At 45.1% G+C, this 25,507-nt stretch overlaps 1 protein-coding gene across 5 annotated transcripts in view; it reads right to left on the reverse strand.

Annotated features, from left to right (window-relative positions):
- Window positions 1–25,507, reverse strand: part of LOC115115993 (phospholipid-transporting ATPase IH-like) — a 110,415-nt gene that overhangs the window by 83,314 nt on the left and 1,594 nt on the right. For all 5 annotated transcript variants that reach the window (XR_010462645.1, XR_010462638.1, XR_010462639.1 and 2 more), the window contains exons 2-5: window positions 3,631–3,753; window positions 3,319–3,408; window positions 2,485–2,565; window positions 398–505 (exon numbers count right to left, since the gene is read on the reverse strand). Coding sequence is in view for 1 of the 5 variants with exons in the window: in XM_065015270.1 (XP_064871342.1) it covers window positions 398–505; window positions 2,485–2,565; window positions 3,319–3,408; window positions 3,631–3,753 (402 nt within the window). In the remaining 4 variants the exon portion in view is untranslated. The remainder of the gene's footprint in view (window positions 1–397; window positions 506–2,484; window positions 2,566–3,318; window positions 3,409–3,630; window positions 3,754–25,507) is intronic.

A 25,507-nucleotide genomic window follows, 5' to 3' on the forward strand; every position in this document is an offset into this window, starting at 1 on the left:
CTCAACCGATCGCTGCCCGCGCCCGCCCGTCCAACATCACTATGGACGGTTCTGACTTAGAATATGTGGACAACTACAAATACCAAACTGACCATTCGACCGATCCTCGACTTCGGCGATGTCATTTACAAAAAGGCTCCAACACTCTACTCAACAAATTGGATGCAGTCTATCACAGTGCCATCCGTTTTATCACCAAAGCCCCATATACTACCCACCACTGCGGCCTGTATGCTCTCGTTGGCTGGCCCTCGCTTCATACTGTACTTGTCGCCAAACCCATGTGTCAAACTGTTTTGCTTTATCTTGGCCAAGTCACAGTTTCAAATGAGAACTTGTTCTCAACTAGCCTACCTGGTTAAATAAAGGTGAAATAGAAATATTAAGGCAGTCATACCCGTAGCTTGTGACTCTGTGTCCTCACCACCGTCCCTTCCTTCACCACGTCCACAGGACACTCATTTATACTGCAGTCTGCCTTGTGTCTCAGCCAGTCTTCATAACCCTGGGGGGGAGAGGAAGAGGGGGAGGAAGGGAGAAGAGGTTGAGATATACAAGGAGCAAATGGCAGGAGAAATATGTTGGGATCATGGGAAGAAATGGAACAGAGGGCGATACCATCATACAAGGTCACACAATACGTGGTATCAAATTAGTGGTATGTTCTGTCAGCATGTTGACCTGTATCCAGGGCCTCTACACAACATGCCTCTACACAACATGTCAGATTAATGATCGCATATGACCTGACCTGGGCCCTGTTAGCCAGAAGAGGTTCCCTGCTGTTAGCACATCTGTCTCTAACGGAACACAGCGGAGGAAGGCTTCCAACACTGATGAACAGAGAATAAACATACAGTGCATTCGGAAAGTATACAGACGCCTTGACTTTTTCCACATTTTGTTATGTTACAGCCTTAATCAAAAATGTATAAACAAAAAAAGTATCAATCTACACACAATACCCCATAATGAAAAAGCAAAAAAAAGTTTTTTAGAAATGTTTGCAAATGTATTACAAATAAAAAACTTAAATATCACAGTTACATAAGTATTCAGACCCTTTACTCAGTACTTTCTTGAAGCATCTTTGGCAGTGATTACAGCCTCAAGTGTTCTTGGGTATGATGCTACAAGCTTGGCACATTTGGGGAGTTTCTCCCATTCTTCTCTGCAGATCCTCTCAAGCTCTGTCAGGTTGGATGGGGAGCGTCTCTGCACAGCTATTTTCAGGTCTCTCCAGAGATGTTCGATCCGGTTAAAGTCTGGGCTCTGGCTGGGCCACTCAAGGACATTCAGAGACTTGTCCCGCAGCCACTCCTGCTTGGCTGTGTGCTTAGGGTCGTTGTCCTGTTGGAAGCTGAACCTTCGCCCCAGCCTGAGGTCCTGAGTGCTCTGGAGCAGGTTTTCATCAAGGATCTCTCTGTACTTTGCTCCGTTCATTTTTCCCTCGATCCTGACTAGTCTCCCATTCCCTGACGCTGAAAAACATCCCCACAGCATGATGCTGCCACCACCATGCTTCACTGTAGGGATGGTGCCAGGTTTCCTCCAGACATGACGCTTGGCATTCAGGCCAAATAGTTCAATCTTGGTTTCATCATACCAGAGAATGTCTGAGAGTCCTTTAGGTGCCTTTTGGCAAACTCCAAGTAGGCTGTCATGTCCCTTTTACTGAGGAGTGGCTTCTGTCTGGCCACTCTACCATAAATTCCTGATTGCTGAAGTGCTTGAGAAATGGTTGTCCTTCTGGAAGGTTCTCCCATCTCCACAGAGGATCTCTGGAGCTCTGTCAGAGTGACCATCGGGTTCTTGGTCACCTCCCTGACCAAGGCCCTTCTCCCCTGATTGGTCAGTTTGGCTGGGCGGCCAGCTCTAGGAAGAGCCTTGGTGGTTCCAAACTTCTTGCATTTAAGAATGATGGAGGCCACCGTGTTCTTGGGGACCTTCAATGCTGCAGAAATGTTTTAGTACCCTTCCCCAGATCTGAGCCTCGACACAATCCTGTCTCTGAGTTCTTCGGACAATTCTTTCAACCTCATTGCTTGGTTTTTGCTCTGACATGCACTTTCAACTGTGGGACCTTAAATAGACAGGTGCGGTGCCTTTCCAAATCATGTCCAATCAATTGAATTTACCACAAGTGAACGCCAGTCAAGTTGTTGAAACATCTCTAGGATGATTAATGGAAACAGGATGCACCTGAGATCAATTTCGAGTCTCATAGCAAACGGTCTGAATACTTATGTCAATTAAGGTATTTCTGTTTTTCATTTTTAATACACTTCTAAAAACATATTCTTTCTTTTTCATTATGGTGTATTGTTTGTACATTAATGAGGGAAAAAAATGAATTAATCAATATTAGAATCAGGCTGTAGCGTAACAAAATGTGGAAAAAGTCAAGGGGTCTGAATACTTTACGAATGCACTGTAAATCAATAGTATACCATTAATTATGACATTTTGTTCAGATCAACAGACCTGTTTAATGGCAGTGACGGTGATGACAAAGAATAGAGGCAGTCCGCTGGTGACGGGGCTGGTGGGCGTGTCTATGATGAGCTGAGGAGAGAGGCAGAGAGGAAGGAGGCAGGGAACAAAGGTAGAGAGGGAGGGAACAAGGAGGAGAGGAGAGCAGGAGTCAATAAATATAGTTGCAGATAAATTCCAGTTTGGGGGAGTGATGGAGCAATCAGATGACTTCAGTTTATATCTCCGCCTCCCCACAGTATTTAACCACACCCACATACCTAACGTCCTCCTACCCGCTGGTTACTCATTACTCATAACTCATTCATTTCAGTTTAAAGGGATAGTTTCAGATGAACTCATGGATACCATGTTTATGTCTTTGTGTGCAGTTTTAATGAAGTTGAAGGTAGTTTCTGGCGCCATTCTACAGAATACAGAAGGTTGAATTCAAGCCAGACCCCAGGGTTGTGTGTGTGTCTCAGTTTGAGAGAGCAACAGATAAAGAGCGAGATTGTTAACATTCGCTAGAGCAATAACTGGAAGTGTACGGGAGCAGCTAGCATGCCAAAATCTTAAACTATCCCTTCAACCATTGTGGCAAGCTGGACCGGCCACCTTAGTCTCCTCCTCATAGTGCTACTGGACGGGGTCATATCACATTTATCATGGACCATGACCATAGGCCCATGCGTACTTGACCAATGTAATTCCAAGCCAAATAATTAACGTTACCTAATTAGCTGTCACATTGACTTCACATAGCCTACGTCTTTAACTAATAGTGTGTAACCTGAACATGTGAAACCCCCAAATGGCCCTGATCAAACAGAGAGATGTTGTCACCTGGACCAGGAAGATGAGCAGGAAGTAGAAGTTGGCGATTCTTCTGAACTGTTCAAACAGGTTCTTGGGGATGAAGTTCCATAAGGTGTACTGGTAGAGAGAACACACACACTTTTAACAGGCAGTCTAGAGAGAGGAACAGCAGTGTGTGTGTATATGTGTGTGTGTAGTCCAAAAGGTTGCTAACCCTAAAGGACAGAGATACTGTTAATGGAGCACAACAGGCTTGGTTATCAAGGTATCGATTTGGTTTTCAGGGGTAGGTGATGCTGTTGTTATGCCAACTGCTTGGTTGCTGTGGAGCCTGCTCACCTTGGAAGAGACAATGCGGTTGTCGGGATAACGCTGAGGGATGTAGGCATCAGCCCCCAGCGGGGGTTCTTTGTGACCGATGTATACTGTCCGGCTGTCCACCCAGTACTCCTCCCCAGCACACTGTTAGAGAACGAGAGCGAGAACGAGAGAGAGAGAGAGAACAAGAGAGAACAGGAACATTTTACATCTAGCTATAAATTAGGAAGGAAATTATCACAACAGAGAAAATGTTTGTAATGTGTGCTACCTATATCCCCCCAGTAGAATCCCCACACCTTAGCAATGACAGCTTCTCCATCCTAGAGGGGGAGATCAACCATTTCCAGGCCCAGGGACATGCACTAGTCTGTGGTGCCCTAATTGCCAGAACTGGACAAGAACCTGATACCCTCAGCACACAGGGGGACAAACACCTACCTGGAGGTGACATCATTCCCTCCTCCATATGCCCCCTTAGACACAACGACAAAAAACATTACTCAACATTACTCTCTCTCGGCGTTACTCTGGACCCTGATCTCTCTTTTGACGAACATATCAAGACTGTTTCAAGGACAGCTTTTTTCCATCTATGTAACATTGAAAAAATCCATGCTTTTGTCACTTCTAGGTTAGACTACTGCAATGCTCTACTTTCCGGCTACCCGGATAAAGCACTAAATAAACTTCAGTTAGTGCTAAATACGGCTGCTAGAATCCTGGCTAGAACCAAAATAATTGATCATATTACTCCAGCGCTAGCCTCTCTACACTGGCTTCCTGTTAAGGCAAGGGCTGATTTCAAGGTTTTACTGCTAACCTACAAAGCACTACATGGGCTTGCTCCTACCTATCTCTCTGATTTGGTACCGCTGTACATACCTACACGTATGCTACGGTCACAAGACGCAGGCCTCCTAATTGTCCCTAGAATTTCTAAGCAAACAGCTGGAGGCAGGGCTTTCTCCTATAGAGCTCAATTTTTATGGAATGGTCTGTCTACCCATGTGAGAGACGCAGACTCGGTCTCCTGCCTGGGTTGGCGCCCCCCCTTGGGTTGTGCCGTGGCGGAGATCTTTGTGGGCTATACTCAGTCTTGTCTCAGGATGGTAAGTTGGTGGTTTAAGATATCCCTCTAGTGGTGCGGGGGCTGTGCTTTGGCAAAGTGGGTGGGGTTATATCCTGCCTGTTTGGCCCTGTCAGTGGTATCATTGGATGGAGCCACAGTGTCTCCTGACCCCTCCTGTCTCAGCCTCCAGTATTTATGCTGTGGTAGTTTATGTGTCGGGGGGCTAGGCTATTTGTCTGTTATATCTGGAGTATTTCACCTGTCTTATCCGGTGTCCTGTGTGAATTTAAGTATGCTCTCTCTAATTCTCTCTTTCTTTCTCTCTTTCTTTCTTTCTCTCTCGCTCTCGGAGGACCTGAGCCTCAGGACTACCTGGCATGATGACTCCTTGCTGTCCCCAGTCCACCTGGCCATGCTGCTGCTCCAGTTTCAACTGTTCTGCCTCCGGCTATGGAACCCTGACCTGTTCACCGGATGTGCTACCTGTCCCAGACCTGCTGTTTTCAACTCTCTAGAGACAGCAGGAGCGGTAGATATACTCTGAATGATCGGCTATGAAAAACTCCTGAGGTGCTGACCTGTTACACCCTTGACAACTACTGTGATTATTATTATTTGACCATGCTGGTCATTTATGAACATTTGAACATATTGGCCATGTTCTGTTATAATCTCCACCCGGCACAGCCAGAAGAGGACTGGCCACCCCTCATAGCCTGGTTCCTCTCTAGGTTTCTTCCTAGGTTTTGGCCTTTCTAGGGAGTTTTTCCTAGTCACTGTGCTTCTACACCTGCATTGCTTGCTGTTTGGGGTTTTAGGCTGGGTTTCTGTTCAGTACTTTGAGATATCAGCTGATGTAAAATGGGCTATATAAATAACTTTGATTTGATTTGAACATCATCAACAAAAACGGGTCACAACTCCTGGATCTCTGTTGGATGCTGGGTAGGTACATCAATGGTAAGCTTCGAGGGGACTCCTATGGTAGGTACACCTATAGCTCATCTCTTGGCAGTAGTACTGTAGACTACATTATCACTAGGGACGCACAATATATCGGGGAACATATCGGAATCGGACATATTAGCTAAAAATGCCAACATCGGTATTGGCCCGATGTCTAGTTTAACACCGATGTCAAAGCTACTGTGCATACCTACAGTGGGGAGAACAAGTATTTGATAACCTGCAAAATCGGCAGTGTTTCCTACTTACAAAGCATGTAGAGGTCTGTAATTTTTTATCATAGGTACATTTCAACTGTGAGAGACGGAATCTAAAACAAAAATCCAGAAAATCACATTGTATGATTTTTAAGAAATACATTTTCAGTAGTTTGAAATGTTTTGGCAAAGTTTACAGGTAACTTTTGAGATATTTTGTAGTCACGTTGCGCAAGTTGGAACCGGTGTTTTTCTGGATCAAACGCTCCAAATAAATAGACATTTTGGATATATATTGACGGAACTAATCGAACAAAAAGACCATTTGTGATGTTTATGGGACATATAGGAGTGCCAACAAAAGAAGCTTGTCAAAGGTAAGGCATGAATTATATTTATATTTCTGTGTTTTGTGTCGCGCCTGCAGGGTTGAAATATGGTTTCTCTCTTTGTTTACAGAGGTGCTATCCTCAGATAAAAGCATCGTTTGCTTTCGCCGAAAAGCCTTTTTGAAATCTGACATGTTGGCTGGATTCACAACAAGTGTAGCTTTAATTTTCTATCTTGCATGTGTGATTTAATGAAAGTTAGATTTTTATAGTAATTTATTTGAATTTGGCGCTCTGCATTTTCCCTGGCTTTTGGCCAGGTGGGACGCTATCCCACTTATCCCAGAGAGGTTAACATCATTATCAGCTCTGGCATCTTTTTGTGGAGACAAATTTGACCACACAAACTACCGTGGAAAGTGTGTCAACAGCAACCTTGGGAAAATCCTCTGTATTATCATTAACAGCAGACTTGTACATTTCCTAAGTGAAAACAATGCACTGAGAAAATGTCAAATTGACTTTTTACCAAATTACCGTACAACAGACCACGTATTCACCCTGCACACCCTAATTGACAAACAAACAAACAAAAAACAAAAGGCAAAGTCTTCTCATGCTTTGTTGATTTCAAAAAATCTTGACTCAATTTGGCATGAGGACCTGCTATACAAATTGATGGAAAGTGGTGTTGGGGAAAAAATATATGATATTATAAAATATGTATACCAACAACAAGTGTGCGGTTAAAATAGGCAAAAAACATAAGGCCATGGGGTGAGGCAAGGATAAAGCATAAGCCCCACCCTTTTCAACATATACATCAACGAATTGGCGAGTGCACAAGAACAGTCTGCAGCACCCGGCCTCACCCTACTAGAATCTGAAGTCAAATGTCTACTGTTTGCTGATGATCTGGTGCTTCTGTCACCAACCAAGGAGGTCCTACAGCAGCACCTAGATATTCTGCACACATTCTGTCAGACCTGGGCCCTGACAGTAAATCTCAGTAAGACCAAAATAATCGTCTTCCAAAAAAGGTCCAGTCGCCAGTACCACAAATACAAATTCAATTTTGACACCGTTGCCCTTGAGCACACAAAAAAACTATACATACCTTGGCCTAAACATCAGCGCCAAAGGTAACTTCCCCAAAACTGTGAACGATCTGAGAGACAAGGCAAGAAAGGCTTTCTATACCATCAAGACAAACATAACATTTAACATACCAATTAGGATCTGTCTAAAAATACAATCAGTTATAGAACCCCATTGCCCTTTATGGTTGTGAGGTCTGGGGTCTGCTCACCAACCAACAAAATGGGACAAAAGAATTCTGCATGCAAAAATATCCTCCCTGTACAACGTAAAACACCAAATAATGCATGCAGAGCAGAATTAGGCCGATACCCGCTAAGGACCAAAATCCAGAAAAGAGCTGTTAAATTCTACAACCACCTAAAAGAAAGCGCTTCCCAAACCTTCCATAACAAAGCCGTCACCTACAGAGAAATTAACCTGGAGAAGATCCCCTGAAGCAAGCTGGTCATGGCACTCTGTTCACAAACACATACAAACCCCACAGAGCCCCAGGAGAGCAACACAATTAGACCCAACCAAATCATGAGAAATCAAAAAGAGAATTACTTGACAAATTGGAAAGGTTTTCAAAAACAGAGCAGTCTAGAATGCTATTTGGTCCTAAACAGAGAGTACACCGTGACAGAATACCTGACCACTGTGACTGACCCAAAATGAAGGAAATCTTTGACTATGTACAGAGTCAGTGAGCATAGCCTTGCTATTGAGAAAGTCAACCGTAGGCAGACCTGTCTCTCAAGAGAAGACAGGCTATGTGCACACAAAATGATGTGGAAACTGAGCTGTACTTCCTAACCTCCTGCCAAATGTATGACAATATTAGAGACACATATTTACCTCATATTAATTACACAGACCCACAATTTTTATTTTTTAAATCCAATTTTGATAAACTCATATCTACTGGGTGAAATATCACAGTGTGCCATCACAGCAGCAAGATTTGTGATCTGTTGCCACAAGAAAAGGGCAACCAGTGAAGAACAAACACCATTGTAAATAGAGCCTATATTTTTGTTTATTTATTTTCCCTTGTGTACTACTTGCACATCATTACAACACTGTATATATACACATAATGTATATATACACATTTGAAATGTCTTTATTCTTCTGGAAATGTTGTATTTCATTTGTATTTTTTGTATTTAATCTTTTCTATTTCATTTGCTTTGGCAATGTAAACATATGTTAACCATGCCAATAAAGCCCTTAAATTCATATTGAATTGAGAGAAAGAAAAAGTGCGAGAGAGAGAAAGACAGAGAGGGATAGAGAAAGAAAGAGGGAGGAGGGAGAGGGGAGGAAGGAGAGGGAATAACAGGTTTAGTTCAGGATGTGAAATGAAAATGACTGTTCATATTGGACAAGTTCATGTTCAGCAGTACCTTGTCAGTTTCAAAACATTTACTCCTTTCCTGCCTACTGAACATGACCCAAGTTAGACAAGGAAGTTGGGCTGCCCTGAATTGAACAATGTTCCACAAAATTGTCAAAAAACAGAAGTGAAATGTCTGATGCAAACCATTGCTTCAGATTGCAGCTGTGCCATTACCACATACATTTCAAAGAATACACACGGTTGAATTCAAGCCAGATCTCAGGGTTGTTTGTGTGTGTGTCTCAGTTTTAGAGAGAGTAACAGAGAAAGAGTGAGAAGGGGGAGTGAGGGGAGCAGATTGTGTTTTTGTGCAGCAGACCACACATACTGTGATCTCTCCCCCACAGAGGGTGCTTCCTCCCTGGCCTGGCAGAGCCCTGCACACTGGGTGGCTCTGGAACTCTCTCCAGGAAACAGATACAATCTCAAATTAAACCAAATACAGGAGACGGAAATAGAGAGCATTGTATTGCACATTACATTTTACACATTTACAACATGTTTTTTCCATTTGGTGTTACAGAGTTTACAATTGTCTCTTATCACTGCAAAAGCCCAGTGCTCCAGTCTGGACATTTATCAGAATGTTCTGGTACCAACGTTGTTGTGTGTTAGTTAGCTCTAAGCCCTCCAAACCAACATTTCAGGCCCCAGACAGTGGTAAAACCTTCTGGAGAGAAACTGCCTCTGCGCTGTTGTCACACCCTGACCTTAGAGATCCTTATTATTCTCTATGTTTGGTTAGGTCAGGGTGTGACTCGAGTAGGAAAATCTATGTTTTCTATTTCTTTGTGTTTTTGGCTGAGTGTGGTTCCCAATCAGAGGCAGCTGTCTATTGTTGTCTCTGATTGGGGATCAAATATAAGTTGTCATTTTCCTTTTGGGTTTTGTGGGATCTTGTTTTCTGTATAGTTTATTTTGCCTTACAGAACTGTGCGCTTTCGTCGTTGTTATTTTGCTTTTGGTGTCATCAATAAAAAGAAGGATGTACACCTACTGCGTCCGGTCATTCCGCCGTAACAGCTGTCTCTCTCCCAGGGGTAAAGTCCATGACAGGGCAGCCCAGCCCAGGCTAATCAACAGGCATTTGGCAGCCAGTTATAAATAGTCACTTAGCCAACAGTGTCAGCCGACTTTGGCCCGCTGAACAACAAAAAAAAACACAAGAGGAATGCCATGACCCAGAGAGAGAGAGCGAGCGAGAGATCGAGAGCGAGCGAGATAGGATAGAGAGCGAGCGAGAGATCGAGAGCGAGCGAGAGAGATAGGATAGAGAGCGAGCGAGAGAGAGAGAGATAGGATAGAGAGCGAGCGAGAGAGATATATATATTCACTTTATATATTATCTACCTCACTTGCTTTGGCAATGTTAACACATGATTCCCATGCCAATAAAGCCCTTGAATTGAATTGAATTGAATTGATAGGATAGAGAGTGAGAGCGAGCGAGCGAGTGAGAGAGACAGGATAGAGAGCGAGCGAGCGAGATAGGATAGAGTGAGAGCAAGCGAGAGAGATAGGATAGAGAGCGAGCGTGCGAGAGATAGGATAGAGTGAAAAAGCGCGAGAGAGAGATAGGATAGATAAGATAGAGAGCAAGCAAGAGAGCGAGCGAGCGAGAGGATAGATAAGATAGAGTGAGAGCGCATAGAGAGTGAGAGAGCGAGCGAGATAGGATAGAGCGTGAGAGGATAGAAAAGATAGAGAGCAAGTGAAAGCAAGAAAGAGCCACAACTGTCAGTAAGAGTGTCCATGGGTAAGCTGATCCTACAGTAGATCTGATCCTAGATCTGGACAACTGGCTCCAGGAGGGGAGCTGGGACTGAGAATGTGGGTCGGGGTCGGGGTCTTATCTGATGGCTGTTGTGGTTTATCCCATCCATATCACAACAGATTATGACCACATGACCTGTGGTAGGATCTAGCGATGATGTAACACCATCTTTATATAGAGACAGACCTCTTTAGTTATTAATAAAACACATCAAAACAATATGTCGCCACACTGTCTCTGTCCGCAGGTCTCTTCTCATCAGCAGAAAAAGGGTAGGACGTGACGGTTTGATAGGGATCAGAACGGATTAGTGATCAGACAGCTGCAGCCTGTAAAGCTTTCTTTCTCTCACACACATTTACAGAACTGACAGGGAGCGGATTGGAGAGGAAGGAAAGGGAGGGGAATGGAGATGTGGGGGGAGATCCGTGGGTGGCTATTAATCATTGGATTGGATTCCTCAATTCTTACTCATTGTTAGGAAGAATTATGGTCCAAATCAGATGTTCAGTACTAAACTCAGCAAAAAAAGAAACGTCCCTTTTTCAGAACCCTTTCTTTCAAAGATCATTCGTAAAAATCCAAATAACTTCACAGATCTTCATTGTAAAGGGTTTCAACACTGTTTCCCATGCTTGGTTAATGAACCATAAACAATTAATGAACATGCACCTGTGGAACGGTCGTTAAGACACTAACAGCTTACAGACGGAAGGTCACAGTTATGAAAACTTGGACACTAAAGCGGCCTTTCTACTGACTCTGGAAAAACACCAAAAGAAATATGCCCAGGGTCCCTGCTCATCTGCGTGAACGTGCCTTAGGCATGCTGCAAGGAGGCATGAGGACTGCAGATGTGGCCAGGGCAATAAATTGCAATGTCCGTACTTTGAGATGCCTAAGACAGCGCTACAGGGAGACAGGACGGACAGCTGATCGTCCACACAGTGGCAGACCACGTGTAACAACACCTGCTCAGGATCGGTACAGGCGAACATCACACCTGCGGGACAGGTACAGGATGGCAACAACAACTGCCCGAGTTACACCAGGAACGCACAATCCCTCCAACAGTGCTCAGACTGTCTGCAATAAGCTGAGAGAGGCTGGACTGAGGGCTTGTCGGCCTGTTCTAATGCAGGTCCTCACCAGACATCCCCGGCAACAACATTGGCTATGGGCACAAACACACCGTCGCTGGACCAGACAGGACTGGCAAAAAGTGCTCTTCACTGACGAGTCGCGGTTTTGTCTCAGCAGGGGTGATAGTCGGATTCGCGTTTATCGTTGAAGGAGTTAACGTTACACCGAGGCCTGTGTTCTGGAGCAGATCGATTTGGAAGTGGAAGGTCCGTCACGGTCTGGGGCGGTGTGTCACAGCATCATCGGACTGAGCTTGTTGTCATTGCAGGCAATCTCAACGCTGTGCATTACAGGGAAGACATCCTCCTCCCTCATGTGGTACCCTTCCTGCAGGCTCATCCTGACATGATCCTCCAGCATGACAATGCCACCAGACATACTGCTCGTTCTGTGCGTGATTTCCTGCAAGACAGAATTGTCAGTGCTCTGCCATGGCCAGCGAAGAGCCCAGATCTCAGTCCCATTGAGCACGTCTGGGACCTGTTGGATCGGAGGGTGAGGGATAGGGCCATTCCCCCCAAAAATGTCCGGGCTCTTCGCTGGCCATGGCAGGTGCCTTGGTGGAAAAGTGGGCTAATATCTCACAGCAAGAACTGGCAAATCTGGTGCAGTCCATGAGGAGGAGATGCACTGCAGTACTTAATGCAGCTGGTGGCCACACCAGATACTGACTGTTACTTTTGATTTTGACCCCCCCCCTTTGTTCAGGGACACATTATTCCATTTCTGTTAGTGACATGTTTGTGGAACTTGTTCCGTTTATATCTCAGCTGTTGAATATTATGTTCATACAAATATTTACACATGTTAAGTTTGCTGAAAATAAACGCAGTTGACATTGAGAGGACGTTTCTTTATATTTATTTTCAATTGTTTATATTTATTGAAGACTATATGAATCATATAAATAAAAAATGGGCATTAATTTCTCAGAGATCAAATTATATTTCAGCAAAATACTGTTTCAGTAATGCTAATCTTATGTAGCTACAGAAACGATTTCAGAACAATCTGTCATGGTGGGTGTCAAAATCCTCTCTCTTGTTCTTCTTTTAGGTGGAACGACTCCCTTCCTTAAGTCCTTACCTTAATTATTAAAGGGGAAAACACAAAACAGGACATAGATCAGCGTCAACAGGAGCTTTCAGCCTCCAACTCCCTCCTTCCTATTCCACCTCCCCACCCCACTTCTCCAATCACCTCCTCTATCCCACACCACCTTGCTCCCAGTAGGGCTTCCATCCACCATCGTGTAATTAAGGTCCTCTCCACTCACCATTAACCCCCCTTATTAAATGTGTGTCAGAGACCTCTTCTGCTATCTCAGTGCTACCCCGCGCTGCACTGAATTGCCACAGACGTTGTTAAGCAGGTACCCCTCATTAACTACCAGATTAAATATCTCCTGTTCTGCTATGAGCCTCACCTTAATATAGTACTTTCATTACACACTAGTGTTATGGCACGCACACGAACGCACGAACGCACACACGTTTATACGCACATTTATATGCAATCAGGATTTAGAATAGGTTTTAGAATCAGATACTGATTGACAGACAGAGAATAGCAAATGAAATGCTCAAAGACAGCAACATCGTGTCCATCTAAAAATGTGGTTGAACTCTTCTACTGTGTATATGACTGGGAGAAACACGTCTGTCTATCTGTGTCTGTGTGTCTGTCTGTGTCTGTGTGTCTGTCTATCTGTGTCTGTCTGTCTATCTGTGTCTGTGTGTCTGTCTATCTGTGTCTGTCTATCTGTGTCTGTGTGTCTGTCTATCTGTGTCTGTGTGTGCGATACAGCCACAGTTACAATCTCTGTGCCACACTCACGTTGTCTTCCACTGATCTGTCATTAATTGTCATGGCAACACAGCAGGGAGCCACCAAAAAGGAGAGGAGAGACAAAAGCTGTGTGTTCAAAGAATGAGTGTAGTAGTAGTAGCAGTAGTAGTACAGTAGTAGTACAATAGGACCTGATATTGACTTTATATGTAAAACAGGTCTACTTCTATGAAAGGAGGGGGGAGAATGAGAGAGTGAGTAGACGTCTGTCCAGACAGACAGATCTGTTTCCACGATGACAGGAAACAGCACATAACATCAATGTAGACCTGCTATATAAACACCATGCAGGACATAACATCAATATAGACCTGCTATATAAACACCATGGAGGACATAACATCAATGTAGACCTGCTATATAAACACCATGCAGGACATAACATCAATGTAGACCTGCTATATAAACACCATGCAGGTCATAACATCAATGTAGACCTGCTATATAAACACAATGCAGGTCATAACATCAATATAGACCTGCTATATAAACACCATGCAGGGCATAACATCAATGTAGACCTGCTATATAAACACCATGCAGGTCAAAACATCAATGTAGACCTGCTATATAAACACCATGCAGGACATAACATCAATGTAGACCTGCTATATAAACACCATGCAGGACATAACATCAATATAGACCTTTTTGAAGATGGTGCTGACTGACATGGCAGCTCTTCTTCTAGCTCCTAAGCAACTTAGCAGTATGTTTTTTGTGTGTTGATTCTTACATTATTAGCCAAGAATGTTTTTTGTGTTATAACATTCAGCCGGAAATAAATGTTGGATATCAGAGCGGTGGTAACTCACCACATATTCTGACCAGAAATACAACTTTCCCCATTTGGATTCTTTGTTCTTACCCCCACAAGGCAATTGAACTTATCCCAGAGGTTGCCCTAAGACACCGCCGGCAGAGAAGAGGCATTCGGATTGGAATTCTAGTCCGACTCAGGAGGCGTGAACACCATCCTCCGCTTCTGAGTATATTACTTGCTAATGTTCAGTCCATGGACAAAGTAGACGAGCTCAGGGCGAGGATCTCCTTCCAGAGAGACATCAGAGACTGAAACATACTCTGTTTCACAGAATCATGGCTCTCTCCGGATATATTGTCCCCGTCCATACATCCAGCTGGGTTCTCAGTACATTGCGCAGAGAGCAATAAAGAACTCTCCGGGAAGAAGAAAGGCAGAGGTGTATATTTCATGATTAACTACTCATGATGTGATTATGATAATGTACAAAAAACTCAAGTCCTTTTCTTCACCCAACCTAGAATACCTCACAATCAAATGCCAACCATATTACCTCGCATGAGAATTCTCTTCGGGTTATAGTTAGAGCCTTGTATATTCCCCCTCAAGCCGATACCACGATGGCCCTCAAGGAACTACACTGAACTTTGTGCAAACTGAACACCACATATCCTGAGGCCACATTTATTGTAGCTGGTGATTTTAACAAAGCAAATTTGAGGAATATGCTACTGAAGTTCTATCAACACATTGCCTGTAGTACTCTCGCTTCAAAAACTCTTGACCATTGTTACTCTCCCTTCCGGGATGGCTACAAGGCCCTCCCCCACCCTCCCTTCGGCAAATCAGATCACGACATTCTGCTCCTCCCTTCCTATAGGCAGAAACTCAAACCCGTGCTAAGGTTTATTCAACGCTGGTCTGACCAATCGGAATCCATGCTTCAAGGTTGTTTTGATCACGCAGAATAGGATATTGTCCGGGTTGCCTCTGAGAATGAAACTGACGTGTACACAGACACCGTGATGGAGTTCATCACTGTATATGGGATGTTGTTCCCACCGTGACTATTAAAACCTACCCAAACCAAAAACCGTGGATAGATGTTAGCATTCGCGCAAAACTGAAAGCGCGAATCATGACAAGGTGACTAGGAAAATGGTTGAATACAAAGAGTGCAGTATTGCCCTCCGCAAGGCAATCAAACCAGCAAAACTTCAGTACAGAGACAAAGTGGAGTTGCAATTCAACGGCTCAGGCATGAGACGTATGTAGCAGGGACTCCAGACAATCACAGATTACAAAGGGAAAACCCGCCATGTCGCGGACACCGACATCTTGCTCCCGGACAAGCTAAACATATCTTCGCCTGCTTTGAGGATAACACGGTGCCACTGACGCAGACCGCAACCAGAGACTGTGGGCTCTCGTTCTCCGTGGCCGAAGTGAGTGTCACGCCCTGGTCGAAGTATAGTATGTTTGTCTTCATTTATTTTGGTCAGGCCAGGGTGTGACATGGGTTTTTGTGGTGCGTTTTTGTCTTGGGGTTTTGTGGGGTGTCTAGTATAGTCTATGGCTGCCTGAGGCGGTTCTCAATCAGAGTCAGGTGATTATCGTTGTCTCTGATTGGGAACCATATTTAGGCAGCCATATTCTTTGAGTATTTCGTGGGTGATTGTTCCTGTCTCTGTGTTTGTAGTCACCAGATAGGCTGTACAGGTTTTCACATTCCGTTTGTTTGTTTTTTTGTATTTGTTCTTGTTTTTTCGTCTATTAAAGATGTATCGTACTAACCACGCTGCATTTTGGTCCGACTCTCTTTCGACGGAATAAAACCGTAACAGAATCACCCACCACACCAGGACCAAGCAGCGTGGTGACAGGCAGCGGCAGCAGGAGCAACCAAGGTTGGAATATACGACTTGGGAGGAAATAGACAGGTGGGCGGTCGACCCAGAGAGAGTGCCGGAGCCCGCCTGGGATTCGCTGGAGCAGTGCGAAGCAGGTTATCGGAGAATGGAGTTGGCGAAGCAAGCATGGCGGCGCGGACGGAAGACCGAGAGTCAGCCCCAAAAATGTCTTGGGAGGGGGCTCAGGGAGAGTGTGGCAGAGTCAGGGTTCAGACCTGAGCCAACTCCCCCTGTTTACCATAAGGAGCCATGGATGTTATCGGAGCTATCGGCGAAGCTGAGGGCTGAGTCTGAGAGGGTCGAGGAATTATTGGACAGAATGGAGGAGAGTGAACAGATGGGAGATGAGGAGACACTCGAGGAGTTGTTAATAGAATTGGAGGAGAGTGAAGAGAGAGAGCAGTTGATTTGGCAGTTGATTTGGCGTAGTATGCAAGATAGTCGCCCGACGGAGCGTGTCGGGGATTTGATGGCACCTGGGTCAGCGCTCCATACTCGTCCTGAGGTGCGTGTTAGTCGGCCGGTGAAGATTGTGCCAGTCTCACGCACCAGAACTCCTGTGCACCTCCCTAGCCTTGCATGTCCTTTGCCAGTCCTGCTCTCAGGCTCTCCAGTACGCCTTCACGGTCCGGTCCATCCTGTGCCACCTTCACACACCAGTCCTCCGGTGGCAGCTCCCCGCACCAGGCTTCCTGTGCGTGTCCTCGGTCCAGTACCACCAGTGCCAGCACCTCGCACCAGGCCTTCAGTGCGTCCCGCCTGTTTAGCGCTGCCAGAGCCTTTCTCCTCTCCTGCGCTGCCGGAGCCTCCCGCCTGTTCAGCGCTGTCGGAGCCTTTCTCCTCTCCTGCGCTGCCGGAGTATCCCGCCTGTTCAGCTCTGCCAGAGCCTTCCTCCTCTACAGCGCTGCTGGAGTCTCCTGCCTGTTCAGCGCAGCCAGAGCTGCCAGCCTGCATGGAGCAGCCTGAGCTGTCAGTCTGCATGGAGCAGCCTGAGATGTCAGTCTGCATGGAGCAGCCTGAGATGTCAGTCTGCATGGAGCAGCCAGAGCTGTCAGTCTGCATGGAGCAGCCAGAGGTGACAGTCTGCATGGAGCTGCCAGTCTGCATGGAGCAGCCAGAGCTGTCAGTCTGCATGGAGCAGCTTGAGATGTCAGTCTGCATGGAGCAGCCAGAGCTGTCAGTCTGCATGGAGCAGCCAGAGCTGTCAGTCTGCATGGAGCAGCCAGAGCTGCCAGTTTGCATGTAGCAGCCAGAGCTGCCAGTCTGCATAGCGCTGCCAGTCTGCATAGAGCAGCCAGAGATGCCAGTCTGCATGGAGCAGCCAGTCTGCATAGAGCAGCCAGAGCTGCCAGTCTGCATGGAGCAGCCAGAGCTTCCAGTCTGCATGGAGCAGCCAGAGCTGCCAGTCTGCATGGAACAGCCAGAGCAGCTAGATCCGCCAGTCAGCCAGGATCCGCCAGTCAGCCAGGATCCGCCAGTCAGCCAGACTCTTCCAGATCTGCCAGTCAACCAGACACTTCCAGATCCGCCAGTCAACCAGACTATTCCAGATCCGCCAGCCAGCCAGGATCTGCCGGAGCCAACTACCTGCCTGAGCTTCCTCTCAGTGCTGAGCTTCCTCTCAGTGCTGAGCTTCCTCTCAGTGCTGAGCTTCCCCTCAGTGCTGAGCTTCCCCTCAGTGCTGAGCAACGCAATTATCACAACCTATAGATTGTAATATGGCTTTTTGGGGGGGGGGGGCTTCCCCATTGATTGTACCCATGCACCGCTACTGCAGTGCACCACACACACAGTCATGTGATGATGTGACATAATGCTGCTTTGAGGTCTGTGTGAATTTGCTAAGAGACACATCCAGCTGGATGCTCCACACACCTTTGATAAGACACAGGATTCCCAGGAGCACCTTGGGCAGTGGCAGTAGCTGAGCACATAAGTCCATAACAACACTAAAACAACATGAAGAAGTCATCAAGACATAGTAAACACCTCTAGCCCACCTTTCAACACCAGTCTGAAGTGCATACCTGTAGCCTAGAAGATCAAGCTGATATAGGAAAGAGTGGATGGCCACTTCAACTTCATGTTGCCATGGTGATACAGAGATCAGCGGGGAGGGATGAGATGTGATCTGAGTGGCCTCCTCTACTCCTCTCGATAGTGAATCTGATTTCCCCTGACATTACACCCAGCAGGGCATCAGTCAAGCACCTATCTACACACAGAAACACACACAGCAGCTCCAGGAGGACCAAGGTTGCCTCCTCTTTCTGTAGATCACTACAACCTAGCAGGTTTCAGAGACTGAGTCAGAACCCGAGAGAAGCAGACAGAGAAAGATATACACATCCTACAAGACAATTAGAGAGATTCCCAGTGCAGGCAGATTGATTAGAGAGATCCCCAGTGCAGGCAGATTGATTAGAGAGATTCCCAGTGCAGGCAGATTGATTAGAGAGATTCCCCGTGCAGGCAGATTGATTAGAGAGATTCCCAGTGCAGGCAGATTGATTAGCCTCTTGATTCTAGCAATCCCGGATCCGGGATCGTGAATACAGCCTCAAGCTCATTACCATAAACGTTAACTATTCATGAAAATCGCAAATGAAATGAAATAAATATGCTAGCTCTCAAGCTTAGCCTTTTGTTAACAACACTGTCATCTCAGATTTTCAAAATATGCTTTTCAACCATAGCAAAACAAGCATTTGTGTAACAGTATTGATAGCTAGCGTAGCATTTAGCGTTCGCATTCAGCGGGCAACATTTTCACAAAAACAAGAAAAGCATTCAAATAGAATCATTTACCTTTGAAGAACTTCAGATGTTTTTAATGAGGAGACTCTCAGTTAGATAGCAAATGTTCAGTTTTTCCAAAAATATTATTTGTTTAGGACAAATCGCTCCGTTTTGTTCATCACGTTTAGCTACGAAAAAAACCTGTATCCAGGAGTGTAATTATCCTGCAAGCTCATTAGCATAACACAACGTTAACTATTCATGAAAATCGCAAATGAAATGAACTAAATATATTAGCTCTCAAGCTTAGCCTTTTGTTAACAACACTGTCATCTCAGATTTTCAAAATATGCTTTTCAACCATAGCAAAACAAGCATTTGTGTAACAGTATTGATAGCTAGCGTAGCATTTAGCGTTAGCATTCAGCGGGCAACATTTTCACAAAAACGAGAAAAGCATTCAAATAAAATCATTTACCTTTGAAGAACTTCAGATGTTTTCAATGAGGAGACTCTCAGTTAGATAGCAAATGTTCAGTTTTTCCTGAAAGATTCTTTGTGTAGGAGAAATCGCTCTGTTTTGTTTGTCACGTTTGGCTACCAAAAAAAAACGAAAATTCAGTCATCAAAACGCCTAACTTTTTTCCAAATTAACTCCATAATATCGACTGAAACATGGTAAACGTTGTTTAGAATCAATCCTCAAGGTGTTTTTCACATATCTCTTCGATGATACATCGTTCGTGGAAGTCTCCTCTCTCCTCTGAATCACATGGATGAATGTGTGCAGCTGAAGATTACGCACCAATTTCGACAAAGGACACCGGGCGGACACCTGGTAAATGTAGTCTCTTATGGCCAATCTTCCAATGATATGCCTACAATCCACTATCCCCAGTGCAGGCAGATTGATTAGAGAGATTCCCAGTGCAGGCAGATTGATTAGAGAGATTCCCCGTACAGGCAGATTGATTAGAGAGATTCCCAGTGCAGACAGATTGATTAGAGAGATTCCCAGTGCAGGCAGATTGATTAGAGAGATTCCCAGTGCAGATAGATTGATTAGAGAGATTCCCCGTGCAGGCAGATTGATTCCCCGTGCAGGCATATTGATTAGAGAGATTCCCAGTGCAGGCAGATTGATTAGAGAGATTCCCTGTGCAGGCAGATTGAAATAAAGATGGTATTCCACGTCCAGAGAACTATAGAGAACTATAGATACAACCTCTCTTATCATCTTATCATCACCCAGTGCCTGGGTTTACCTCCGCTATACCCGCACCCCACCATAACCCTGTCTGCGCATTATGCCCTGAATATATTCTACCATGCCCAGAAATCTGCTCCTTTTATTCTTTGTCCCAGAACGTTCTAGGCGACCAGTTTTGATAGCCTTTAGCCGCACCCTCATACTACTCCTCCTCTGTTCCGCGGGTGATGTGGAGGTAAACCCAGGCCCTGCATGTCCCCAGGCACCCTCATTTGTTGACTTCTGTGATCGAAAAAGCCTTGGTTTCATGCATGTCAACATCAGAAGCCTCCTCCCTAAGTTTGTTTTACTCACTGCTTTAGCACACTCTGCCAACCCTGATGTCCTTGCCGTGTCTGAATCCTGGCTTAGGAAGGCCACCAAAAATTCGGAGATTTCCATACCCAACTATAACATTTTCCGTCAATATAGAACTGCCAAAGGGGGAGGAGTTGCAGTCTACTGCAGAGATAGCCTGAAAAGTAATGTCATACTTTCCAGGTCCATACCAAAACAGTTCGAACTGCTAATTTTAAAAATTACTCTCTCCAGAAATAAGTCTCTCACTGTTGCCGCCTGCTACCAACCCCCCTCAGCTCCCAGCTGTGCCCTGGACACCATTTGTGAATTGATCGCCCCCGATCTAGCTTCAGAGTTTGTTCTGTTAGGTGACCTAAACTGGGATATGCTTAACACCCCAGCAGTCCTACAATCTAAGCTAGATGCCCTCAATCTCACACAAATCATCAAGGAACCCACCAGGTACAACCCTAAATCTGTAAACAAGGGCACCCTCATAGACGTTATCCTGACCAACTGGCCCTCCAAATACACCTCCGCTGTCTTCAACCAGGATCTCAGCGATCACTGCCTCATTGCCTGTATCCGCTATGGAGCCGCAGTCAAACGACGACCCCTCATCACTGTCAAACGCTCCCTAAAACACTTCTGCGAGCAGGCCTTTCTAATTGACCTGGCCCGGGTATCCTGGAAGGATATTGACCTCATCCCGTCAGTTGAGGATGCTTGGTCATTCTATAAAAGTAACTTCCTCACCATCTTAGATAAGCATGCTCTGTTCAAAAAAAACCTGACTGCCCTCGACCAGCACAAAAACATCCTGTGGCGGACTGCATTAGCATCGAATTGTCCCCGCGATATGCAACTGTTCAGGGAAGTCATGAACCAATACACGCATCCTTCAAGCAGAAATTTGCATCCTGTAGCTCTAACTCCAAAAAGTTCTGGGACACAGTAAAGTCCATGGAGAACAAGAGCACCTCCTCCCAGCTGCCCACTGCACTGAGGCTAGGTAGCATGGTCACCGCCGATAAATCCATGATTATCGAAAACTTCAACAAGCATTTCTCAACGGCTGGCCATGCCTTCCTCCTGGCTACTCCAACCTCAGCCAACAGCTCTGCCTCCCCGCAGCTACTCACCCAAGCCTCCCCAGCTTCTCCTTTACCCAAATCCAGATAGCAGATGTTCTGAAAGAGCTGCAAAACCTGGACCCGTACAAATCAGCTGGGCTTGACAATCTGGACCCTCTATTTCTGAAACTATCCGCCGCCATTGTCGCAACCCCTATCACCAGCCTGTTCAACCTCTCTTTCATATCGTCTGAGATCCCCAAGGATTGGAAAGCTGCCGCAGTCATCCCCCTCTTCAAAGGGGGAGACACCCTGGACCCAAACTGTTACACACCTATATCCATCCTGCCCTGACTATCAAAGGTCTTCGAAAGCCAAGTCAACAAACAGATCACTGACCATCTCGAATCCCACCGTACCTTCTCCGCTGTGCAATCTGGTTTCCGAGCCGGTCACTGGTGCACCTCAGCCACGCTCAAGGTACTAAACAATATCATAACCGCCATCGATAAAAGACAGTACTGTGCAGCCGTCTTCATCGACCTGGCCAAGGATTTCGACTCTGTCAATCACCATATTCTTATCGGCAGACTCAGTAGCCTCGGTTTTTCTAATGACTGCCTTGCCTGGTTCACCAACTACTTTGCAGACAGAGTTCAGTGTGTCAAATCGGAGGACATGTTGTCCAGTCCTCTGGCAGTCTCTATGGGGGTACCACAGGGTTAAATTCTCAGGCCGACTCTTTTCTCTGTATATATCAATGATGTTGCTCTTGCTGCGGGCGATTCCTTGATCCACCTCTACGCAGACGACACCATTCTGTATACTTCTGGCCCTTCCTTGGACACTGTGCTATCTAACCTCCAAACGAGCTTCAATGCCATACAACACTCCTTCCGTGGCCTCTAACTGCTCTTAAACGCTAGTAAAACCAAATGCATGCTTTTCAACCGTCCGCTGCCTGCACCCGCATGCCCGACTAGCATCACCACCCTGGATGGTTCCGACCTAGAATATGTGGACATCTATAAGTACCTAGGTGTCTGGCTAGACTGTAAACTCTCCTTCCAGACTCATATCAAACATCTCCAATCTAAAATCAAAACTAGAGTTGGCTTTCTATTCCGCAACAAAGCCTCCTTCACTCACGCCGCCAAACTTACCCTAGTAAAACTGACTATCCTACCGATCCTCGACTTCGGCGATGTCATCTACAAAATAGCTTCCAATACTCTACTCAGCAAACTGGATGCAGTTTATCACAGTGCCATCCGTTTTGTTACTAAAGCACCTTATACCACCCACCACTGTGACCTGTATGCTCTAGTCGGCTGGCCCTCACTACATATTCGTCGCCAGACCCACTGGCTCTAGGTCATCTACAAGTCCATGCTAGGTAAAGCTCTGCTTATCTCAGTTCACTGGTCACGATGGCAACACCCACCCGTAGCACGCGCTCCAGCAGGTGTATCTCACTGATCATCCCTAAAGCCAACACCTCATTTGGCCGCCTTTCCTTCCAGTTCTCTGCTGCCTGCGACTGGAACGAATTGCAAAAATCGCTGAAGTTGGAGACTTTTATCTCCCTCACTAACTTAAACGTTGGCAAAATAGTGTAATTAAATTGTTGCCAGCAACACAGTTACAGTCACCAACGCTCTGGATAAAATGGTTATAAAGTGGGGTGTTCTCTCATTATGTGTCTGAAAGTAGCTAGCAAGCTAGCCAATGTTAGCCAGTTAGTTTGGGTGCTTGACTGCCGTTGTGAGGTCAGAACGTTCGGAACAACCCTACTCATTGGCCAGAGAGTCCGGTATGCGCTCTGAACAGTCCGAGAGCGACACGTTTTGAATATACGAACGGACAATCTGACAGCACAGTTGCAGTCAACAAAGCTCTGGATAACATAACAGCCTAACCAGTTCTGCTAGTGGGAGTAATGTTCAGTGAGCTGTTCTGTCATTTCTGTCTGGAAGTAGCTAGCAAGTTAGTAGTCAAGCACACAAGCTGTTGTTAGGACAGAACTCTCCGATCAACCCTTAAGGAGATGGGTGGGGCTAAGGCTTAAAACCTGTTAACGTGGGGGGTTCCCTTTTGGGAACGACCCCTCCCACGTTCAGCTGGAACGTGGCGCATGGAATGCAAAAATATTCTTAGAAATATTTAACCTCCACACATTAACAAGTCTAATAGCTCAAATGAAAGATAAACACCTTGTTCATCTACCCAGCAAGTCAGATTTCTAAAATGTTTTACGGCGAAAACATAGCACATATTTATGTCAAACCACCACCAAAGGCACAGCTAATTTGAATAGCCAAGTTGAACAAAATATGCAATCATCAAAACACAGGATTAAAAGAAAAATAATTCACTAACCTTTCGAAAATCTTCCTCAGATGACAGTAATAGGACATGTTACACAGTACATTTATGTTTTTTTCAATAATATGCCATTTATATCCATAAATCTCTGTTTACAATGACGCCATGTTCAAAAAATGCTACTCAAATGTCCGGAGAAATGATGATAACTCCGTCAGATAACGTCAGATAACAAGCAATACACATCATAAACTTTGACTAAATATACATGTTCTACACATAGATAGAAAGATACACTTCTTCTTAATACAACCGCTGTGTTACATTTATTTTTAACGTTACAGAATTCGTTCACTAGGCTATAATATGAGACGGCGCTCAGACATTAGCATTATGTCTCCTCTATGTTGGAGTCCATAGAAAACACAAAATTACCACATAAATATTCCCTTACCTTTGATGTGGAAGGAGTCATACTTACCAAAAACTGCGTTTGGTTTTCAAGTCTGTGTCTTTGGGTTATCAAACGCGACAAATTCCGGTTGAAATGCAGCCAAAATTCTAGTGGATGCGCATCAAAACATCAAAATTACATATTATATGTCAACTAAACTGGTCAAACTAAGTGCAGAATCAAGCTTTAGGATGTTATAAACGTGCAAAACAATTATCAGCTCGAACAGACAAACCGACATCGTTTGGTGAAACCTGGAACAAAGAGAGCTCCAGACCAGACGCGCGCAAGAGAGTACATGTATTTTCGCGTGACCCGAAGATTTTAGCCCGCCAAAGGGCGAGGGAGCGCGCGATTCTCACAAAGCCCCATTGAAAGGAGACATCGCGCTGAAGAGATAGAAACTGTTCCCAGATCCGTAGCTGGTTGGGAAGGGTAGGGGCGATGACGTCAAAGTTGGCCCAACTTTTCTGATGACAAGAGAGAGTTTGGGAGAATGGCTGCCCTGAGAGTTCTGCTTTACATACAGACATAATTTGAACGGTTTTAGAAGCTTTAGAGTGTTTTCTATTCAATAATAATTATTATATGCATATATTAGCAATTTTGGACAGATTTTTTTTCTGTTTACTATGGGCACGCAATTCCTCCAAAGGGGGCAGTATTCTGCCCTATCTCTAATTAAGAGGGTGTGTGCGATGCTGAATGGGTGTAGACAAAGAAGAATAGTAGTACCAAAATATTCTATGGCCATTTTCTCAAAAGTGAGTGTACAAGTTTATTAACTTTAAAAGCTCAATTACTTTCCCATTGTTCCTCAACTGTAGTGTATGATACACCCTTTTGTAGCCCTGAGTCTCTACATTTATCCAATGTAAAAAACACCTTTTCAAATTTTGCTACATAAGACCGAATTGAGCCGGTCGGTCACATATGGGTTGTATTAACAATGGTGTTTGTTCTTCATTGGTTGACCTTTTCTTGTGGCAACAGGTCACAAATATTGCTGCTGTGATGGCACACTGTGGTATTTCACCCAGTAGATATAGTTTATAAAAATTGGATTTGTTTTAGAATTCTCTGTGGGTCTGTGTAATCTGAGGGAAATATGTCTCTCTAATGTGGTCATACATTTGGAGGTTAAGAAGTGCAGCTCAATTTCCACCTCATTTTGTGGACGGTGTGCACATAGCATGTCTTCTCTTGAGAGCCAGGTCTGCCTACGGTGGCCTTTCTCAATAGCAAGGCTATGCTCACTGAGTCTGTCCATAGCT

The sequence above is a fragment of the Oncorhynchus nerka genome, linkage group LG3 (genome assembly GCF_034236695.1).
Source record: "Oncorhynchus nerka isolate Pitt River linkage group LG3, Oner_Uvic_2.0, whole genome shotgun sequence".
NCBI lineage: Eukaryota > Metazoa > Chordata > Actinopteri > Salmoniformes > Salmonidae > Oncorhynchus > Oncorhynchus nerka.